The 23512-nt window shown below is 42.2% G+C and overlaps 3 protein-coding genes across 17 annotated transcripts in view; 1 reads left to right on the forward strand and 2 right to left on the reverse strand.

The window, feature by feature from the left end:
* Window positions 1-1977, forward strand: part of LOC137259987 (basic salivary proline-rich protein 2-like) — a 46002-nt gene extending 44025 nt beyond the window's left edge. For all 15 annotated transcript variants that reach the window (XM_067797651.1, XM_067797662.1, XM_067797654.1 and 12 more), the window contains 2 exons: window positions 253-327; window positions 1085-1977. In XM_067797651.1, the coding sequence (XP_067653752.1) occupies window positions 253-322 (70 nt within the window). In that variant the 3' untranslated portion in view covers window positions 323-327; window positions 1085-1977. The remainder of the gene's footprint in view (window positions 1-252; window positions 328-1084) is intronic.
* A 1625-nt stretch (window positions 1978-3602) lies between these two features.
* LOC137260365 (uncharacterized) lies at window positions 3603-5338 on the reverse strand. The gene is made up of 3 exons (XM_067798039.1): window positions 5218-5338; window positions 4253-4555; window positions 3603-3827 (listed from the first exon to the last, which is right to left on the reverse strand). Exons 1-3 carry the CDS (start codon window positions 5252-5254, stop codon window positions 3703-3705), a joined length of 465 nt encoding a protein of 154 aa, XP_067654140.1. The 5' UTR covers window positions 5255-5338; the 3' UTR covers window positions 3603-3702.
* A 1253-nt stretch (window positions 5339-6591) lies between these two features.
* LOC137260360 (uncharacterized) lies at window positions 6592-23507 on the reverse strand. The gene is made up of 14 exons (XM_067798032.1): window positions 22794-23507; window positions 22447-22470; window positions 22135-22158; window positions 21222-21260; window positions 20399-20512; window positions 19401-19424; window positions 18389-18457; window positions 15828-15866; window positions 14921-14947; window positions 14195-14218; window positions 13555-13581; window positions 9251-13333; window positions 8304-8339; window positions 6592-7083 (listed from the first exon to the last, which is right to left on the reverse strand). Exons 1-14 carry the CDS (start codon window positions 22855-22857, stop codon window positions 7079-7081), a joined length of 4599 nt encoding a protein of 1532 aa, XP_067654133.1. The 5' UTR covers window positions 22858-23507; the 3' UTR covers window positions 6592-7078.
* Window positions 23508-23512: the final 5 nt, after the last annotated feature.

A 23512-nucleotide genomic window follows, 5' to 3' on the forward strand; every position in this document is an offset into this window, starting at 1 on the left:
TTCATTACACGCCTTTTCCAGCCTAGCTTTGCTGCTCAAAGCGTACAGCTGGATCATTAAACAAGACACACACCTCTACTTAATATTTAAGCGGAAGTGAATGTAATGGCTGCTATTATTTATATCCACACACATAGATACAGTTTGAACAAAACATTTACACGCGTACGGTCAGCGGTCAAACATTCTTAACCTGGACAACGACATCGTGACACTGACATCGCCTTTAATGAAGGAAGCTATTTGTTTCAGCATCAACGACTGCGGCGGTGTCTGCAGCAACGAGTTCTACATCGGCACCACACGGGTTCTCTGTGAATAACATCGGTAGGCATCATACAATCCCATCAGTGATAAAACACATAATGTACTCGAATTTGCTGTACACTCCGTCTATCGCATGACACACTACATGGGGTATACAAATGATCTTGACTTTAGATGGAATATGGCTGCCAAACGGCAGATCGCCTCGAAATTTTAGAGTTGGCGTATACAAAAGTATTTATATAATAAAATCGTTGCCAACATTTTTTATTTGTTTGTGTCAGTAAATATATCCAAAAACTAAAATACTTCTGCATTTCCAGATTATCTCCCTTTATGACCGATTAGGAAACCTCATGGCGAAAGGTTCTGCCGAAGGTTGAATGTTGTTATTTAAAGGCAACTAAGGGTAAAAAATTTGTCACACGGTGTTTTAAAAGGACGAGGAGCATCCGAAGAAATATTGAATTACAAGGGTCTTACAGTCCCATAAACCTACCCAAAACAACGTGTTTCACATGTCATCAGTTCCCAATGGCGCAGATCGGTGCTCATGCTGTTAATCATTGGATTGTCTGCTCCAGGGTCGAGTATTCACACACCGCTGCCATATAGCTGAGATATTGCTGAATGCGGCGTAAAACTAAACTCACTCACTCGGTTGTTACAGAAGTATTGCATGACTTGTGCCAGTCTGCACGGTATCTCCGGGAATTAACGCTACATTCCTTGCTGTGGCTGCGTGTAAAGATGCGTTTCTATACTTATATGTTAACAAATCTCTTGTGGCCTAATTCTTATGCATATTCTGTTTCAGACGCTGATCGCTGTATGGTGTTTTCAGGCTGTAGTTCGGCTGGTTACATCGATACCAACACAGTGCTTAAAGGGACCATCAATACACGCTCAAACACCGTTCCTACAGAAGAGACATGTAGAATAATACACCGTTCAAGTATCGTCGATAGTGGTTCCCGATTTTCAGCATTCAGACAGTGTGTGAATAGTTTCAACACAATAACATTGCTATGTGTATTAACGTAACACTGTCGAATACAGGCAGATTATATAAATTTAATATATTTTAAAAGACAACTTGTACCTAATGTATGGTCTTCGTCTTCTAAAATAGCCATGTGCCCGGATAACTTGTATTTGTGTATTTGTTTGTTACTTCTGTTTGTTGAGGTAGCGATGAATAGTGACATGGTCACATTGTATGACCGAACCCGTAACTGTCGCATCTTAATTTATAGGTTTGGATTTCTGTCAAATACTACTCATAAGAAGTTTAAAAATTGACTATAGTTGTGGTTCGTGGGTTTGATGGCGATCCTTAACTCCTCCTGAGTAGTATATATCTCATTCACGAATTATTGTTTTGAGATTTAAATAAATTGTTACTGTAATCGTTTGACTTGGAACTTTTAATATCGGATTCTAATTTCATTCTCTCAACTAGCGCTGGGCATCAGAATACATGTACGTTGGTGTTGTTCCACGTTGTTGCTGTGCACGTCCTTGAAGACGTTGCAATTGCAGTACTGAGACTAGGCTGATGTGAACAACATTACACAACTGCCGGACAGGAACAATAGATGCGTGCATCTACACATAGTCCTGTTTTCATTTAACGAAATATGGTTATGAAATATGGTTGTTTCAGTTGAAATGTACTTAAAAAGAAATAAAATAGTATATACAAGTGTATTTTATTTCCGAATGTATTTGACTTATGTCCAGAGTTGGGATGACTTTAGCCGCTTTAAGGTCATTGAAACTATTTCCTACAGTAAGACGGGTTTTCTTTCGAATTCATTACCATGGTGTAACCTGTTTTCGGGGTAATAACGCAAAAAAATGATCATGAACATTATTGCGTATCAATGGAGTATCAAAACTGTAATTAAACATCACCTTTCATAAATTTATTGTTAAAATGTTCTGTCGTCCGCTGGTTTGCAATGCAGCGTACATTTCGTGTCTTGTCGGCAAGCACGAGCGCTAGAATTGACGTACCATGTTTTCGGGTTGCTGCGGAGTTGTATTTTAAATGAACACAGAGGTCACATGTCTGGTACGAATTCTGCACCACGAAATAGCATATGTAAGAGATGACCAATTCGGTACTCAATGGTTTTTTTTATTACGTCGGCAACATTCCACGGGTCAGGGATATTTATGTTTGGCTTTTCACTCGAGCAGACGATGGTTCGCTTGACAAGTCGCGAGCGTTATTTCAAAAGTTATGATCACATTTACGAAGGTTCTCAAAGGGCATTAGGTTCTAGGGGAGAATTTTAGTACATTGACAGAAATTAGGCCAAAACTGCCGTGAAAGCTGAACATTTCAAACATTTTGTGTTCTGCACGCGAGACGGTGTTTACAGGTGGCTCTGTCATCTCACTGCACGCAAGAAAATACGGGGAAAAGAAATACATGTAAACTGAAAACATGGTTCCCCCGAAAACATGACACGGTATGTAAAAAGAGCAGTAAACGAAATGTGTCCTAAATTGCAAAACAGGAAATGAAAATGGTCATTTCCTTTTCAACATGTTGGCCTTGATAAGCCATTTTGAAAAATGTTTTTAATCCAACATTCTATCTGCCGTCGGAGGATCTACACGCATCAGATTTGTGTACGTGCACTTCTATCAGCACGAGTGGATGCAAAAGTACAATAATCATTAACCAAGATAAATTTGTTGAATGCTGATTGGTCAATAGCCACAGCTTTGAAAAACCATGTAAGCGGATATGTCAGGCGTATGAATCGTACATCCTGTCAAATCTGTCACTTCACACCCTACACATTTGTACAAATGACCTTGACCTTGGAATGTGGCTGCCAAACGGCAGATCGTTTCGAGTTGGCAATTTGAGAGCTGACATACCCAGTTGAACATAAATAATATCATTTGTGCTATAATATCCTGTGTTAATAAAAATGTTCAGAAAATTAAATGTCTCTGTATGTCACATGCTGTTTAACTTCACCTCACATTCGATCATGCTCATCATAAACCAAGCGTTTCCGAGTTATCTCCCATTATATCGTGCATGAAAAACCAAACTCTGCTGAAGAGTGAATGCTGGCTTTTAAAGAAAAGGTATATAAGCAGATCTCAGGAGTAATGTACATTTGCCATACAGTCTACTCCGCTTCGCCTCAGGAAATACAGAAATTACAACGGAGTCACAGTTCAATACGCCCTTTCAAAACGCCGCGTAACTAAGCATACATTTTGCATTACTGTTGTATTACCATGGTATTACTATGGTATTACTGTGGCATTACTGTTATTATTACTGTATAACGAACAAACTGAACATTTTCAGTCTCCAAGCCTCAGTAATATTGTAACTAGTTTATTCACAGTTACAGTGTCAGTTGACAAAACCTTGTGTTTCCTCCTAATACCATTGCCCGTCTAGCCGAGTGTCCCCAGCACCTTGTTCAGGTCCCCTCCGCTGTTACACCTGCACACAGGGCATCCGTCGGCACCAGTAGCGAACCCGTTAAAGCAGTATAGTTCACACAGCACCATGGGGCAGTCTGCGGAAGATAGTACCGTTAACAATAACACAGCTCATGACATTGCTAACAGATGTGTCATTTTGTTTCTTTCCTATTTAACGCCGAACTCTACATTGTTACTGCAATATGGCGTTGGTCATTTCTACCGGGTCTGGACCAGACAATCCAATGATCAACCGCATGACCCTCTGAATTGGGATACAGGTGAGATAGCGAGAATGGTCTTTATCTCGGGGAATTGTGCAGCAGGTGAGATAGTCAGAATGACATTAATCGCGGGGAATTGGCCAATGTTACCATAGCCAAAATGGTCTTAATCTTGGGAAATTGAACAGCAGGTGGAATAGCCAGAATGGCCTTAATATCTAGGAAGTGTACAGGAATGACCTTACAGTCTCCCACCTACAGGGCCATCACTGCATTTGCCTTGATGCAGTACATACTTGGTTTGATTAAGCTTCTCCCTTTGAGGCTGACGCTGTGACAGGTGTGCCCGCATCCGTTAGACCTGCAGGTACTTCCCGCTGGACAGGAATCCTCGCGACCATTTCCCGCAGGAGTGCACATCTCAACACAGATTCCAAACTGTCGCTTGCCCAGGATTACTGGTTGACATGTGTGACCACACCCATTGGACTGACAGATCTGACCATGGGGACAACCACTGAGAAACCCAATACCGACCACAGAACACTCCTCCACACAGGTCCCGATCTGACGCTTGAAGGGTACGCCTTGCACAGCCGCTGAAACAACAAGTCCAAGATTTGAAGCGGTTTGGTGGCCTGCTGGTTCAAGCGTTCGCTTGCCAGACTGATGGCCCTAGTTTGATTACATACAGGGGTCAGTATGGAAAAGCCCTGTCTTGCCTTCCACGCTGTGTGTTCTGGAATATTGCAGTGTAAAACTGTATTCTCTCCTTTATTCAAATCACTTGACATGGACGTTTATGAGAAAACCTGGATCTAACACGTATCAGAAAAACTGTATATAACAGGTACCGGAAAACCTGAACCTAACAGGGATCAGAAAACGTGAATCTAACAGGGACGAGAAAAACCGGATCCAACAGGTATCAGAAAAAAATGGATCTAACAAGTATCTGAAAAACTGGAAATAACAGGTTTCAGAAAAACCGTATCAAACAGGTATCAGAAGTTTTTTTCTAACAGGATCACAGACATTGGATCTGACAGGGATCAGTAAAATCTGAACCTAACAGGGATCCGAGAAACTGGATCTAACGGGGTCAGTGAAACTGAAGCTAACAGGAATCAGGGAAACTGGTTCTGAGAGGGATCAAGCTAACTGGCTCTGAGAGGGATCATGGATCTAACAGACATCAGGTACACTGAACTTAACAGGTATCAAACAAACTATATCCAATGTCAATCAGAAAAAGACATACCAGCACAAAGTCCCAGGACAAGAACTGTTGTAAACATCTTGAAATGAATTATTCACACAGACAATGGTGTTCAAATTAACCAAGATCTAATGTAGGTGCGACAAGATAAGATAAAGTCAGTGCCACGTGACCAGATGTGCTGGCGTTCGAATAGGAACTGGGCCAAACATTACAGCTCTCACTTGAATGATGGAACATCTGTCAAGGTCACCCAGCCCACTCACTTCTCTCATTCACCTACCAAACTGGAAGTATAGGAAACCACTGAAACCACAATATCCTGGTCGCAAAGATTCAGATAACGTATGTGCAGGGAAGTGTGATTAGATCCATGATTTTCGAGAGGCAGCTTTCAGGGTATCTGGCCTGAAAGTCAGTCCTGGCTTTGATACCTTCAGTTCACAACATTGTGAACTCTTTCATAAACAACAATAGACAATCGCGATGTCCGACGGCCTAGTTTGCTTTGAAGGCCCTGTATTCCCCTACGGTGTCGAGAGTACATGCACTGTCGTTAGATTACTAGGGGTGTTGAGGGGGAGACAAGTGTTGCGATGGCGATAGTCCATTGAGACAAAATATTGCAATATTAATAGTGTTTTCTCCCCTTGTATTTTCGTACCAGGCGGTCACACCATGGACCACACCAGTAATGGTACCGAGGCATGTCAGAAGCTTGCCTTCATCACCAGCAATGCCCTCGTGCCTGAGGCAGGTGTCATAATTAGCAGGTGTCCTGTCTGTGTGCTGTACTCGGTGCCGCCTGTACGGCATGATACACTCACATATTGCGAACACCTGGTGTCATCCCTGACTGTTAATAATTCATAAACGCATGCTTATGATCTTGTCGGAAACGTGCAATGAATACTCAATGTAGGTGGGAATTTGATTTAGTTATGTTTAAGGTTGTGTGGATGTTTCTCCTGCATAAAATATAAAACAAAGTTAACCAGACGTCAAATGCCTCACGCAGCACACAGTAATTATCGACCAGACAAACCAGTGATCATCGTCGATCTACGGATAGGCGATACGATGTCGTGTAAGCCAAGTCTGGCCACCCGATCCCGTTGGTTGCCTCTTGCCGCACACCAATAATCACTCACACCTGAATCTTCACGGGAGACAAGCATGGCTTAGTAAAGACCAATTGTCACCCGGATCGTCTCGGATCCTATCTGCGATGAACGTGGAAGACCTCAGGTTTGGATGTTTGTCTGAGCAAGAGGCTTAGTTGTCTAAATGCTATGAGCGGCGTAAACCTTCATTCATTCACACAGTTTCTGTACACGTGTCTTTCCAAACTGACTTTTTTTGCCAAATACATGACACATTAGGCAATGTTAGCATAACACAAGTTAACACAAGGAAAACGATAATAACATTTTATTAAGATGAAATAGAGTCCATGAAATGTTTGTACAGATCAGATACAGGTTGACACGGTGGTGATAGCTACAAGGTCAGCGGTGGATCCATGTTTGGTCACAAGGGTGGATGTTCAAAATGCGAATTCTTAACATCAGGGTGTGTTTTGGCGGGCGTGGCTTGGGGTCGGAACTGTAACTGAAACTTGTGGGCCTTAAGGTCGACATTGGGTGGAGATGATGATGTTGGGAAGTGTGTTTGCTTCAGAACAGACTATCAGATGACAGTATTAGGCTATGGTGGTATTATTTAGGTTCATATCTAAGGCATCTATTTGTTTCCAACCCCAATACTCTTCCCACCACCCTGGTCCCCATGGATCCGCCCCTGAGTCTCGTCTAGGGAAACATGTACAAGAACAACGCTGTGTTGACAGGCTGGGAACCCCTGTCCAGTCTTCACAGTTGGCACAGCATTTCTGGGTCAGCAGTTACCCTGTAAACAAACAGTTAAAGGCAGGTTATCAAGCCAGACCTTCATTTGGGTGTAATCCGTGTCGGGGATTGTCATGGTGTTGTAGCAGGAGACGGATAGTTATTTCGCTTTAAAATGCAGTCTTCATGTCTTTAACTATATTTCCTTTCATTGTAAATACAAATGATTATGATCTCCCTAAATCAGTCACTAGGTGAACCTTTTCTATATATGGAAATTATTATCAATTATTTTAGCTTAACATTTCCATAGAATCACATTTTGAGACAGGCTGGCGGGTAATATGTTCTGGTTATATACGATAAGTGAGTCGGCACCACATAGTCCGGTGATTGACGTTTTTATCTACGTACTTTTAATAGTACATCACCTCTTGCGATAAGTAATGTTCGCACGAAACTGCTTCTTCAGCAGGGCCTAGATTGTCAAATTCGTAATTGCCATGCATTGACATTAACTTACGACTGTCTTAGCGCTAACAGACTTGGGCCCAGATCCTTGCATATGACAATCAGGGTTTGGCTGAAACCAGCTCTACCCCATATCGTCACTGGCACATGCATGAGATGGGTCGCTTCAATGTGGAGTAATATCTCTCTATTGAAACTCTTAGTAGACCCATGGGATGCTTATACAAACTGCAATGTGATTGTGACTCCATGTGCCTAGGTGAAATATACCACCCATGTGACATACGACAGAGCTCATCGTCATCACAAACCATTCTCACTCCTTTGATTGGCACCAATCAGCCACTATTCTTCATGATTGGCACCAATCAACCACATCAACCGCTGCTGTTCATGATTGGTGCAAGCGCAAACAATGAGAGTCAATTAGGTAAGACAATTACAACGGCTGAATGGGGACCAAAGGGCGTATTTACGCAGTGCCTGGGAAGTCAGTTAAATCGCCACTGGCTTCAATCCACATCTGCAAACCACTTGTATAAACTCTTCCCTCGTGTGGACTTTACTCTTGTGTAAGCAACATACCCACTGTCTGTACATCTCACCCTTTCATCTCGTGTTTCTTATTCAGTTTATTGTTTATACATGCACCACTGACGTCTTGTACACTTTAATACATATACGTATTGATATATCTTGTTTGTATCAATTAACGTGGTAACGAACCGCCCAGAAACGTTGTGGTATGCAATACATAAGAAGCTGTCATCATTTTGATTTGCATTTTCCTAGACATAACTTGTTACGAACCTGTAGGCTGGATGGCTCTTGGCACTGGCTGGCCCACTGGAAGGTACAACATACACATGGTATAAGGGCATCAGTTTGTCTCATAGGAAACATATAGTTGGCCCAGAAACAAATAAGAGCCACACTAAAGCTACAACATTGTTAGAAGTTGACTGGAACATGAATCATACCAGAACTAGAACAACGTCAAGCTCTGTCTGTTGATAAGCTGTCTGTCCCAGGTTCTGAAACGTTGTCTTCCTCGTAGTAAAGAAGCTGATATGCATAAAACTCTCTTCCTCAAGGGCCTAAGTGTATAAACTGGGAAACTAAGCGTGTGGGTTGTACTGTCATTATCTTACTTTACTGCATCACAGGAAATACCTGGATGTAAATATCAAGAAGGGTGCAGCTAAAGATGGTGAATTTAAAATATCTTAAAGGCACAATGTCACACATTTCGACCACATTTTGGTCCGTTTTTGATATATTGGGGACCTGGCACTCATTTTAGCTTCTTAATGATGCAAAAAACACCCTGATTATCCCTTACGACTTGTATGAAATCGACAACTGAAACATCGAGGCGAATATCTTCCAAACAGAGAGCACTTGCCACCTATCGAATGTAATCGATTGCTACATACATCGAAAACCTTCGCACGCGGTGCTGTCGGTGTTTGCCGAACTTGTTTTAATCAAAGAGCGCTCCAAGGGACGTAGGTCTATGGGGTTCGCTTGAAATTAGGTTCGGCAGGTAGAGAGCGCGGGAGGCGATTTAATGCAAAGTTGCATTAATTTATTCGAATTTATATACGTAATTAGTTTAGGAATGTGTTATATGGTAGCTTCCCTGAAGACTGATAGTTTGTATTATTGAGAGAAATGCATCATGTGCAAAGGTATGGTGTAACATTGTGCCTTTAACTCACTCTCTCACTCACAACCACTCCCACACAAACACTTACTCTGTACTTGTCGAAGCTGTAACTTGCCAGATGCTGGATGCTGGGGTCTGGGATTTGCTGACGTAAGCTGAATCTTATTGATGGGGTTCCCTATACGCAAAGATTTATGGGTCTTGGCAGCCGCTGATAAACTACTCAGAGTAGAGTACAGTAGAGGACGTTGTATGGCTGACGTCGGTGCTGGTTTGGGTAAAACTGACCCTAGAGCATTCCTTGAAGGAGGTTGTTGATTCGGCCGCGCAGCAGAAAGATGGGGTCTTCTGTGATGATGTCCCCTGCGATCAACTCCTCTTTGAGTGGTAGGAAGGTGCCCAGCATGTGAAGGTTTGGGTAGTATTGCAGATACTAGTTTACTTATGCCAGTATTCAATGCAGCAATCTGACCACGTGTGTGATCAGTTATGGCCGTGGTGTTGGATGTGGAAGGGGATCTAGGATGAGGCTTCCTCTGTGGTTGGGGTGACGGTGGAGAGGATGCTGGTCGTTTCAGATGGTGGTGTGACTGGGATGGATGTCCAGGTCGTTCATGTTTAATTGTAGGGTTACTGTGTGGTGCTGCTGGTTTGACATCCATGGGTTTCGTCTTGGACACGATACTTGCCACGTCAACGGACGTCTGCGGTCGTGATGGCTGCGCCGAAGAGACAAAACCATAAGGAACAGCTTTTCGTCCAGCAGTTGCCCGACGTGTGCCAGGGACAGGTCTAGTTGTCACTTTAGATGAATGTCTCGGGTTGCCCTGACCACCCAGGGCAGCTGGCATTCCTGGTTTCAGACTACGCCCTGTCGTCATTCTGGAACGGTTTATGAAGGTATGAAATGCCCGTGAGCCTTTGTGTAGTGGGGTGTGAAATGTGGTGTGTATTGGTTTGTGCGAAAATGTTGGTTTGGTGAAGTTTAGTCTGCGGACTGTTGATTGTGGCGTGACTCTGTGTGATAGCGCCCTACCGGGGTATCTCTGAAGAAAGTGGCTTCTTGCTACAACGGTCTGGCTTCCGATTCGTGAACTACCCAAAGTCTGTTTATTGGCATGGAAGGATCGCAGTGGTTGTATGGTACGTTGAGGATATCTATACTGCACCCGCCCGGCTCTCGTATTGAGACTGAATTTAGGAGCCGGGGTTGCGGACGACATCGAGATGTTTGGATTGACTGAAGTCCTTACCAATGGGGTGTTGTGTCTCATGGTTAGAGCACTGTTCCCGAAGGACGACCGCAGTGGTAAACTTAAGTGAATTGGTCTTGGAGGAAGAGTGGGTTGCTGAACACTGAATGGTTTTACAGTAACTCCAGCACTGCCTCCCACCTGTTGTAAAGTAAGATGGCCTTGAAGGGATTCACCAGTTCCAGAAAACTTCATCTGGTCACTCAGTTCTATTCGACCTCTCACATTTAGATGACCTTGGGTTCCTGGGTTAAATCTATTTTGTGCTAGGACCAAAGATTGACCAATCAAAGTGGGGTTCCTGCCCGAATTGCTGAGATAATCTGTGTAGTGTGACGTTGTCAATTTGGAAGTATCCAATACGTTAACCTGTGGTGTCGTCGGTTGTGATGTCGTCGGTGGTGACGTCGCTGATTTTGACATGACAGAAACTGACGTTGGTATCAGGGTGGCTGTGGGACGGACTGGTGAGGTTGCACTGACCTTTAATATGGTAGCAGGTGTTGTAGACACGTACACTGGCGTTGGTGTTGCTGTAGATGGAGACGTTTCAGTGGTTACTGGACGAACTTCGTTGTTGTTGTTCTTGTTGTTTACAACTGCCGACGCTCTAGTTTGTGAGTCAGTGTTTCCTTGGGCAAGCAACTGTAGTCTGTCCATGTTCTGAATCTGGGCATCAAACAACTGGTGGCTTTGGTCCAGTGCGTCTTGATACGAACTGGACTCCACGGTGACTGGAGATGAAGCATCTTCGTCAACAGGAGTTGTGAAGCTGTGGTTCCGAACGGTCTTTATGGCTAGTGGTCCTTCGACCATGTTGAGAAAAACTGAACTCTCTGTCGGGGTAGAAGCTGAACTGTTTACAGACGGAATGGTTGATGTCGTCTGTTCTGTGCGTTCTGTTGTTGGCTCTCCTGTGCGCTGTGTTATTGCTTTTGGTGTTGTCGATAAATCTGTTGTTTCGTTTGAAGTTGGTGAATGAGTAGAGGCTGCTGGTGACGAAGTTTCCACTGTGGTCGAGGTCATCAGGTTTGTACCATCAGTGATTGTGTGCCTTAATGGATAACGAGGGTTCGGATTTGGCTTCACGTGAGTGGGCCTTGGTCCCATACTATCGCTGGGTCGAACATTCCATACTGTTCTATACCTGTCTCTCTGTAGGAGGTACTCCGGTCGAATGTTGATCTGTCGATCTCGATACAGTGGAGGTCTTCCTGGATTCAGCTGATGGGAACGAGGGTCCAAGTGTTTCAACTGTCGAGCGTACGGATGTGAAAAGGATGATGTTTGAAGAGTTGGCAACGGAGTCGCTGTTGTTGTTTCTACTTTATTCGACGACGGCGAACTAGAAACTGATGATGCTTTTGTCGTCAACTTCCCACTAGTTGGGACAGGTGGTTGAGTAGATTTAGTTTGAAAGGTCGGTAGCTGTGTGGTTGATGAGCGTGTAGTTGATGTGGATGCAGTTGATGGTTGTGTGGTCGATGCTTGTGTTGATGGGTCGAATGACGTTGTTGTTGATGGGGGCAGTGTAGTTGTCTTCCTGGCAGAGTCTGCGAGTTGATATATAGAGTTGTGACTCTGCTGAATTACCAAGCCCCCGGGCATATAGTCAGACCCTACAGCACCGACAGCAACTTGGTTCGGTACCGAGTTCAGCTCGTAATACCCCTGGTAGTACGGTGTTTGCGTGAGATAGTCAGGGTACACAGTCTGGGGTAGAGTGTAGTAAGTCCCCGGGGAGGTGTAGCTCCACGGCGGGGTTGTTAAGTGCGGTTCCTGTCTGACACCATACAATCCTCCCGCATCTAAATAGGGAGAACTTGTGACGGGGCTGTATGGGTCGGGAATAGTGTTTGGAATGCCTGATCTGATCCTAGCACCGTTCAGTGAAACTGAGTTGAGGTTAAATATTGACGGTCCTTCAGCTGCTTGGGTCAACGCGTCGAGCGGCGTTGGTGGGTGCCCAGGCCGAGGATTTGTCTCTGGTGCTCCTGTAGATGGCGACGTGGTGGACGCAACTCCCGCTGTGCTATTTGATCTTACTACAATGTCAAATCTCTCTCCATTCTGGACAGCCTGTCTCATGGATTCAATCTGGGGATTAGGGTTCTTAGTCAGGATCAGTCCTGATTTGGATGGACCAAACTGATTGTATCCTACATCCGGGGCCTTGATGCCTTGCAAGTCATACAACCCGGTGTTCGGCTGATGGTAAACCTGGTTGAAAGTTGCCACTGGTTTATGAAGCGCCTGGGAAACACCATGTATAGCTGGGCTCTGTGTACCACGTGCGAAATTACTAGATAATACAGGCCTATTTTTCTGTGCTCTCCCCGGGGATGTAAAAGCAGCCGATTGTTTCAACAGAATACTCCTGGGAACCTGATAAGGCATTGACGGAGATGGCGTCCGAGAGGGTGCCCCAGAGGGCGTTCTAGATGGCACCCCAGAGGCCTGATTGTGCTGAAACATGCCCCTGTGCTGAAAGACATTAGCAACTACTGGTGTCATTGATTGAAAGACTGCTCCAGTGCTGGGCTGAGGCTGTGGGTTCAGCGCACGTGCTGCAGAGGAGGAGACTGTTTGAGATGAAGAGGAGGTGTAGGGGATAGAAGGGGGCAGAGACCGATAAGCAGGACCAATGTATGGCTTGACGTTAGTTGTTCCAAGGCTGCCTGGATGACTGTGTTTAAAGTGTGAGTGTGGGGCATGATGTATGCTGTGTGAGCTCTGTATGTTGTGTGGGTGGTGTGTGTTGACTGTGTTGTTCTGTTGTGGCACGTGAGGAACCTGAAAGCCTGGAGCTGGGGGTAAAGTCTTGGAAACAGACTGATGCGCGGGTTCTTGAGTAAATTTGCTGTCGATTGGTTTCAAATCTGTTCTTTCCTGCGTCGGGAACACAGACAAAGTTTTATCTGAAATAAAATAAACGAAATTACTACCATACCTTATGGTACATTTAAACTTCAAGTTACAATTTTCGCACGGAGTAACAAATCTAGCATAATTGCCATTTACTATCTGACACTGCAAACATTGAGCAGTATGTGACTGTGACTTATGAGATTCACCATCTGGTCCAGTAGCTTGTCTTTACTAAACAAACATATTCTTCAGTGTCCTCGGAAACACTTACCCAAAGTAGCCTTGAGTTTTTTCCATGCTGGAACAGAGTAGATTTCTTGTTTTGATGTATTGTCGATACATTTTAGAGTGAGTTTACTAATACACTGCTCGATGATATATCCAAGCAATATCTCGGCGTGGATTTCACCCATGTGGGGAATCGAACCCGGGTCTGATGCGGATGAAGCACCAGGCTACCTCAAAGCCCAAAATACATTTAGGTACACAAACGCCTACTGTACGATCATGATGAAATATATACCGATTATAGCTGTGGAGAGTATCTGGAGTGGCATATGGAGCGGCACATGGAGTGGCACATGGAGTGGCACATGGCTTGTAGGCCAATTATTGCTAAGCAATATGTATATGGACACTGCAAATAAGTGTTGACCCCATATGTCCATGCGAACTATTACTTCTATGCAATAAATATTGGCTGTATGATAATATTCACTTTCTCTTCCGGTTAATAATTTTCGTAACAATAATTTAGTGTATAACATTATTATGTAATATGTATGATAAACGCATTTGAAATTAAAGGGCACAATAAATTATGACAATGCCAAGCGGCAATTTTTCAATTGTCTGCAGGCTACATTGATGTAGTGTGCTTTGGCACTTTATAAGTATCTGTAGATCCTTACCGTGCTTGTCCGGACCTCTAGGACCTGAAACAATGACTGACGCTAGACTTGTACTAGACGAAAGACACCAACGTTTTCTCATTTCATCTTAATCCCAATATTAATTTTATCGTACTTTGGTACAAATGAAAATTGATACTTTGAATTTCACAAGAAATGCACAAATGTTGTACAACAGGAAGAAGAGAATCTGTCCTCGAGCGTTTAAAACGAGATTTAGAAATAAAGCCTTAACGCATAATATTCAACGACTTAGCACGACAACGTCAATGGTATTATACAATAATGCTCGGTGACATTTTGACGTCCAATAGAATGTCACATTTCACGTCTTATATATAACACCATTTTCAGCATGTACACCATACAATAAACGCGGTGAATATTTATGAATGTAACAAGAAACAGTTTGGTCGCGTCTAAATATCAATAACATATATATTGAACAGCAAAAGAAAACCAAATTTGGAAAAAAATATAATCTCATAACAGTAAGCGTTCATGTTTATATCTTCTTTTTGAAAACTTGGCAAAAAGCAAGAGTTTCGTTTCGTACGCAGTGACAATGTTGACTTTCAAAATTTTGTTCTTAGGCATGTAAAGTTCTGGTAATAAGAACTAATTGGAATTAAAACAATCTAGTATTTAATGTCGCTCTTCTACAAGATATAAACTAAGGGTTTGTTAACTCACGCACATCGGTTTGAACAATGTCGGCAAACGTACCTTGTGGCTCGTTCCCCAGCCTTGGATCTGGAAAATACTGAAATAATGACGTGTTTGTTTGCATGTGTTGTTTATTAAGGCCGCAGTCAGCAGTGTTTGTAGCTATATGGCGTCCGTCTGGACCAGACAGTCCAGTGACCAACAGTATGAAGATCGATCGGGGTACGATGACATGAGCCAAACACGTCAGCGAGTCTGACCATCCGATCCTGTTACGAGCCTAACCACCCGACTGTCCACCCGACTGTCCACCCGACTGTCCACAACTGACCATGGATATTAACACAGGGTTTTAAAGTCCCAATGTATGCTACACGATGACAACGATACATACAGCGTCTGATCTATACTTTCCACTATTCAACTATATCCACATTTATCAACGAAATGATTACATTCTGGATCACCATACATAAAACACAAATCTTTAAAATGAAAACAACAATACTAACATATACAAGAGACTGAATAATTGTTGACACAAATATTTCATACTGATTCAAGAAATGTTAATCACAGACCATTTGCTGCTGCTGTTATCGACAAATTTAAAAACAAAACATATTTCATTGCTTCAAAATATTCCATCTTTTTATTTGGCATTGTTTTGGGGGTCTTTTTTCTGCTTTTTTTGGCTTGTTTTGTTTCTTATTTGTTCTTGGAAGGTAAAAGCCAACGTATGTTTGGACTCTCGGACGGTAGTCTGTGGAAACATTACACGTGTCGTATACAGGTGGCATAATAACACAATTTGGGTGGATAATTTTCAGAAACTGAATGATTTCCCCAAACCGTAGTTCCTTTGAAGAATACCAAATGGCCTGTCTGATCTTTATGTGAGAGTGTTAAAATGCAGTACACATTAGTAAAGCAACATTCAGCATAGCTTCAGATTAGGTATACTCACATCTATATCGCTTCGGCTTTTCTGTGACAGTCGATGTGGCTATAAAAGTGAATAATGCTGTTTCCTAATATATGTATTCACTGAGGCAGCTGTTACCATGTTCATATCACGGATGTCATATGGATTTACGTGTTTATGACAATTTACATATTTAGCTAGATTAACTCCTTACAAGTCAACATGATCACAAATTACGGTGTCACTCCCAAGACAAAGTTTTTTCTTATAATTTATGAATATTTATTACAGAGAGGCAATTACAGGTGTTTGGTCCTCCTCTAGCTATACCTTTAGTACAATGTGTTAGAAATACTGTCGACGTTTACATGCAGTAGTCAGTGTCGTAATTGAGCGAAAACAAATTTCGACAGACGGGAAAAACGTGAAACGTTAGTTTCGTATTTAAAATACTTTATTTCACTTATGACACGTATAAACCGGGGATTGTTAACATTTCCACTTGTTTGCCATTGGTTTAGTTTGTCTAACACCACGAGATGCCTGACGTGACCTCTGACCCAGACAGAGCCATCTATGCTAGTGTCACTTACGCCCCAGGAGCTGCCCTGCAAGAGAGGACGGACGTAAGGCAATCTCCAATTAATAACGAGAATTACACAAAACACACACTACACACTTTACAAAACGAAACCTCGTTAAAGTGAACTCGGTGCTTGGACAGAGCGCTCATTGCGACACAATTCATCATAAAGTGCATACTCTAGTGATTTAAGCATTCGCTCGTTACGCTGAGGACCCGGGTTCGATTCCCAGCTAGGGTACAATGTGTCAAGCCAGTTTCTCGTGTCCCTTGTCGTGATACTGCTGGAACAAGCGGTGTACAACTGAACTCACTGACTCACTTTATGTTAAATATTACAGCTGAGACACGTATAGACACACGTTAACGAGGGGGCGGTGGGGTAACCTACTGGGTAACGCCTCAAGACCAAGACCCACATATTCGATTCCCCACATATGCATGATGTGTGAAGTCCATTTCTGGGGTCCGATTTAGCTGTAATATCGATAAAAGCGATGTAAAACTAAACTCTCTGAATACTACAGCTAGGACAATTACAGTCATACTTTAACGAGGCTTCTATTTGTTATTTGTGATGCCAGATTAATGTCAAGTTGATATATTTACAAATTACATATTCATGATACTACAAAACAGAGAAAAGGAAGAGCTTCGAATTCAAAGGAACATCTACTATACGATCATTTTATCTGAAGACATATTTATTATACTGTAAATGAAATTCTGATCTTATACCACTTTCAAGAGATATATGCGTTATCCATTGCATGCATTAAGATAGATGTCCAATCAGATGGCGAATTTGAGTGAGAGCTATTCCTGCATGTCTGCCTGGTCATGTGACGTGTGTCATGCCGTACATAAACACAACGGGTCTATGGTGCCCAAGTACGCGGGAATGTACAGTACCTCAGCTAGACTACACTATTTCTTGAATGTACGGGTCTCGGGGTTACCAGGTTTACGCGAACACCTGGTGTCTTCTCTGATAGTGAGTCAAAATGGTCATGACATAGCAGTTCCGCAGAGTGGAGTCTGGTTAAAGAGTCCCATTCGATATGAAAAGGGTGTCTATGATCAGCCTCAGGGAAAGTGTTGCATAGTGTTTATTGCTACTGAAGTACTGTAGATTCCGGCGATAGTTGTGACAGAGACTTACATCCTCTTTGGAGCGGCTCCATGGCTAGCATAGACGGCATCTGGGCTGGAAACAGGCAGACACGTGTTTATAAGGATATGCAGACAACATGCTCTGACCTGTCACCCTTTTCAACGGCCTCGACCTGTTATTCTTTTCGACGACCTCAACCCGTCACCCTTTGTAACGACCTCGATCTGTGACCCTGTTTAACGACCTCGACCTGTCACCCTGTGTGACTCATTGAACGAACTCACCTAAGTGACCCTCACCGTGTTTTTGTATCAGGCCTTTTTTCGATAAACATGTTGTATCAGGCCTTTTTTCGATAAACATGTTGTACGACCAAAATGATCAATGCTTTATAGTAAATAGCATAATATTTTGGCACTGATTCTTCATCTCAATACTGGGTGTAATCCATGGAAGCTGTTAAGCATGGGTTTCTCTAACCTTCAGAAACACTTGGATCAAAGTTTCAAAGTGTCAAAATTTGGTGCGGGGTTTGGGGGTGGGGAGAATATAATGGCCAACATGCGCATATCTACACAGTATATGGATTGAAAAAATTAACGACGGTATTGTAACTGATTGGACAATGAGATCTACCGCATGGGCACACAGTCATCTTTCATGGCACAACACACTATACAGAGTTCCGTTACTTTATCTGCGCCAGGTGGTTCTATTCCGTGATTGTGGTCTTTTCACCGAAATGTTCAAATCTGCATCAGAGGTTTGATACTTGAGGCCGTCTGAAGTTATCTTTTTATTCACGCTGCTCACATACACGTGTACCAATACAATTTAATTAACATATGAACTTTTCACCATTCCCTGTCACTCCAGCGTTCAAGTAAAACATATGATCTTACTTACACCTCCATTGCACTTCCGCAATCCGGGCTGCCAGGGGGCGCTGCATGAAGGGCACCTCATTGTACTCCGCTGAAACATCATGCACACTTCATGTAAGCATGTCTTCAAACCGTTGTCATTTAGATTTGTGGAGCTGATCAACAGTAGCACTGCTCAAGACAAACTTTTCCGTTACCATCGAAATGTCGTACATGGCCGAACACTGCCGAACACTGCCGAACAAGTCTAGCGTATGGACCATGACGATCGAAGAATATTGTCTGGCGTTTAAAGAATATTGTCGCTATATGTGATTTACAGGTATTGTATTCTCCTTTTAATAATACGCAATGTACTGTGTTCAAGCCTACCATATGTTAGAGTTGGCACTTTCTTATATTATCTTATTATTACACTTTATTTATTTATGCCATTTACATGGAGCTGATCCCCACAACGCACGAACGTGCTCTAAACACTTTGAACGTGATGGACATACTGTTACCGTTAAGTATAAGTTACTGTTGCCACGGGTAAGCCAAGCTACCTGTGGGGCGCTATAATGTTGATACTACATTTTGGGGTTGAGTCCCATCAGCGGTTCAAACCCCATAGACTGAGACACCAGATCTCTAACATACATAGCGTGCTAACCCACACGTCATTCAACCTCGATCCAATGGAAAAGATTGTCATGCTGACAACAGCCAAATCAGTTATCCTTGTGGGCGGTGGGGTAGCCAAGTGGTTTAATAGTTCGTTTGTCGCGCCAAAGACCTGGGTTAGATTCAGATATGAGTACAATGAGTGGAGACTATTTCTGGTGTTCCCAGCCATGATATAGCGGGAAATATTGCTAAAAGAGGCGCACAACCAAAAGTCAGTCAGTTATCCCTGCAGTTTAACAACGTTTTGCAGCATTGCACCGATCGCATTGATAAACGTCAACGTGATGCGTCATTGGGACTTGAGATATGTGATTTAGTCAGACAAACACACACAGATACAGACAGTTGTATCCAGTACCACATACCTAGCTGGTCGAGGGACATCAGTGCTGTAATGCAAACATACATTGGCATCAACGTGGCACGATCTCTTAATCGTATTAAATATTCATCTTGACAAGAAAGGACGTAATCAGAAGAGGATGGCCGTGACAACCTTATGACCACAAGTGGACATTCATCTACCATACACTTCGTGTATTCGGCTCTACATCAAGGAAACTCGTGGTGGAAGTATTTGATATTTTGCTGCAGCACTTCCGGGTTGTCTTGATACTGACAAGTGGGTCCAAAAGCTAACAGTCAACACGACGTCAGAAATATTGCATCCTGACGTCTGACGGTATGATTCCAATGTTAAGAAATCATTGTATATATGCGTTATACGTAGTTGAATATACATATCATACGTTTCATATCATACATGTATATCATACGTTTCATATCATACATGTATATCATACGTTTCATATCATACATGTATATCATACGTTTCATATCATACATGTATATCATACGTTTCACATCATACATGTATATCATACGTTTCATATCATACATGTATATCATACGTTTCATATCATACATGTATATCATACGTTTCATATCATACATGTATATCATACGTTTCATATCATACATGTATATCATACGGAAGACGTCACATTAACACACACCGCCTATCCTCCAATAGTGGGTACAGCTATGGACCCAGCACACGTTGGAACGGTCATTAATATTGCCTTTGCTTTATTTTCATTATTTTCTTCAATTTGGACATTTAGTAAATAAAACCCTCAAAATCCGTTCGCTTCTCACTAGACATATCAACTTTGCAAGGGTGTGTTTGTATTATTCCCAATGAAACCACAGACGTGTTTTTGACGTGTCATGAACAATGGTGATAACATGGATTCAGAAAGAAACACACGATGAGGCAAGTCAGTTATAAATACCGTATAAGTCAAAAAGGGACGGATATCACTCTATTATCGACATGTTACTCAGATTACTGTATACGTACGGAATCCCCTGGGCATACCCATTCCCCCAGGTGGAGAGGGAGGGGGACCTCCTCCGCCCCTACGGGCGTCCATCCCTCCCCCTATTCCTGCGGCAAGGTCCACACCGAATCCGCCTGAAATGGACCGGAAATTTCAAGAAATGCAACTAAACATACACATATTGCCAAACACTGATTCCTGTTGATGATGAAGTTAAAGTGGAGTTCCTGTGTTGTATCTCCTGCTGGTACTACAGTGTACTATAATTGCTGTTCATGGCCGGAAGTTGACCTAACCTAACAATATGTCGACAACGCACGACCAGTTGGTGATGACATAGTACGTAAAGTTACAATAAATCTGTCCTACGCAAACGGATTTTGATATTACGCTACAATGCATCTGTTCTTTGAAGTCGGATTTTGATATACCATTTCACTACATCCGTTCTTCGCCAAAGATATAACTTGCTCAACAATGTATCTGTTATTCGCCACAAAGTTTTGATATAACTCAATAATGTATCTGTTCTACTTAACCAGATTTTGTCACAACGTTACAATATATCAGTTCACTACCTGTACTTTTTATAACATTACTTAATAGACGTAAGCACATATCCAGCCGCTACTCAGCCGCGAAAATCTCCGTAAACTCTGAACTTCCTCAGCTCCTTGTCGTCAAGGGAGACTAACAGGACCACGTGAAGGGTGCATGCTGTCGTATCCCGATTGCTCAAGAAGTCAACCACTAGATTGTCCTTCTCGGCTTCACAACTTACAGACCGTTATCATGCACTTGCAAAATGGCCATGCGTCGCGTGAAACGGCAAACGTTACTCACCTCCCTCTATTAATCCCGGATCTGGTAAGGCAGGGCCCACTTAAACAAACATATGAATAACAGAACAGTATAAATAATGCTCAACTTTCATTGTTGGGTGGTTGTCATTAACATTCGTTGTGTCATAAGTACCCGTAAATGAAATGTTGGAAAGTTCCAAGTACTAGATAAGCTGCCATTAACACAATCACAGAAAGCGAAAGTGCTTGACTTATTCCGCGGAAGCTGTTGCATTTCTCGCCTTCAATAATTCAATAAAAATAATTCATTTTGTTCTTCATATAATGGAATACATACATGTATACTTACGTGTTCGACTGGAGAAGTCAACTCAGAAACAATATTCATTTTGTTCTTTATGCAATGCGATACGTATATGTATACTCACGTGTTTGACTGGAGATGTCAGCGCAGAAACAACATTCTTTATGGTCTTTATGTAATGGGATACATACATGTATACTTACGAATTGGACATATTCTATCGAAATATGAATTTTGTACTATTTGTACACATATTCGTCTTTGAATATTCTACATATTTTGTTGAACTGTGAATGTTGTACACATTGCATTAAATTGTAACGTTTGCATAAACGTTGAATTGGTCTGAGAATAGTAGATACCTTTTACTGCGCTATGACTAGTATCCATACTTCATTGATCCACACATTTTGTACATATTGTGAATACTGTTAATATTGTTTTGAACTGCCAGTAAGTCACGTGATTGGACTGAAAATGCCGGGAACGATTAAATCAATTGTATATTCTGCAGGGGTCAAACATAATAAAAACAAATTGAGCATAATGTGAATATCATATAATTTATATATTTGTCTTGCATGCTTATTGAGGGAATTGGTTGTACCGTAATACTGCCCCGGATATGTGTTACACCGTGAATACTTACTGAGACGGCCTCCCATTATCTCCCCTGAAATCATGAAATGACATACAAAACATAAATATTTACTGAAAAGCTATATACACGTACAACATACAACGTCACCTTCCAAAGATGCGTGATAATATATGTTTGTGACATTAGTGTTGACGCTGGTATACACCGAGTCATGACATCATGCATATCATGTTGTACGCATGAAACATACTTTAACTTCAGTCATCAATTAGATACGTACTAGACATGTTTATTTTCTTAATGTTAGAATTACAAATATTTGAAATTTTACAACTGATAAAGAGTTAGTCTGATAGTTACCTCCGCCCCATTGTCCGGTAACACCTGCAAGGTGAATCAGCGTTATTGGTAGCATCTCAGGTGCAATTCACAGGTGTAAAGTACAGGTGTACATTTCAGGTGTACATTACAGGTGTACACTACAGGTGTACACTACAGGTGTACATTGCAGGTACATATTACAATGCAACTTTATGGTACAAATAATCAGTCTCTTCTTAATCATGATACTACGTCGCTATATGTCTTTGTGTAATGGGTTGCGCATGATGATTGTGATATCAGATCAAACGTGTTTACATAGATTCTTAGATATTAATTATCAGTTACAGTCAAAGTATGACAAATACAAACAAGCACAAACCTACCTGTTAATGTCAACAAAACGACTACAGGCTGAACAAGAATCTTCAGTGATACCATATTGACCATATTCACGTCGGAGCGAGGAGGCCCGCCTGTGTCATCCTCCCTCGTTGTTAGGACGTGACACGTGACATTTTAATTGTCACGCTGAACAAAGGGCGGTTCCTACTTGCATAGCATGCACATACGTCATAGGAAACAGACACCGTGAAATGCTTCAAGAGAGCAATTCAAACCATCATTTACACAATGCCACCAATGTCTGCAGGTTGAATTGGTATACTGTAAAGTCTGGTTTATCCGGACACAGCCGTTTAAAGCAAAGGCGACGTGACATATTTCCGGATTAGAAAACTAAGGAAAGTAGTCATCATTTAGGTGATCGTATCACAGTCGTCGGCCACGTGGAGTATTGTCCGGATTAGGAAATTAAAAACAGCAGTTAGTATATAGGCGATCGTATCACAGTCGACGGCCACGTGGAGTATTGTCCGGATTAGGAAATTAAAAACAGCAGTTAGTATATAGGCGATCGTATCACAGTCGTCGGCCACGTGGAGTATTGTCCGGATTAGGAAATTAAAAACAGCAGTTATCAGTTTTACGGTTGTATCAGTTCTGGTGTTGTCCGAATCGGCTGGGTCCCAATTAACGGGGAGTCACTGTTCTACCATTAATATTGTCAAATGTATGTAAGGGTAACAAGTATGTACCTGGCTTC

The sequence above is a fragment of the Haliotis asinina genome, chromosome 13 (genome assembly GCF_037392515.1).
Source record: "Haliotis asinina isolate JCU_RB_2024 chromosome 13, JCU_Hal_asi_v2, whole genome shotgun sequence".
NCBI classification, from domain to species: Eukaryota; Metazoa; Mollusca; class Gastropoda; order Lepetellida; family Haliotidae; genus Haliotis; species Haliotis asinina.

Coding starts and splice junctions, on each gene's coding strand:
- LOC137260360 (XM_067798032.1), bottom strand. CDS start 22,857: ATGGTCAATATGGTATCACTGAAGATTCTTGTTCAGCCTGTAGTCGTT. Junction 20,513..21,221: donor TCCGGGATTAATAGAGGGAG/GTGAGTAACGTT, acceptor GGTCCATTTCAG/GCGGATTCGGTGTGGACCTT. Junction 19,425..20,398: donor GGGTATGCCCAGGGGATTCC/GTACGTATACAG, acceptor TTTGCATTACAG/CACTGATGTCCCTCGACCAG.
- LOC137260365 (XM_067798039.1), bottom strand. CDS start 5,254: ATGTTTACAACAGTTCTTGTCCTGGGACTTTGTGCTG. Junction 4,556..5,217: donor TGTCCTGGGACTTTGTGCTG/GTATGTCTTTTT, acceptor TTGTTGTTTCAG/CGGCTGTGCAAGGCGTACCC. Junction 3,828..4,252: donor GAGAAGCTTAATCAAACCAA/GTATGTACTGCA, acceptor TATCTTCCGCAG/ACTGCCCCATGGTGCTGTGT.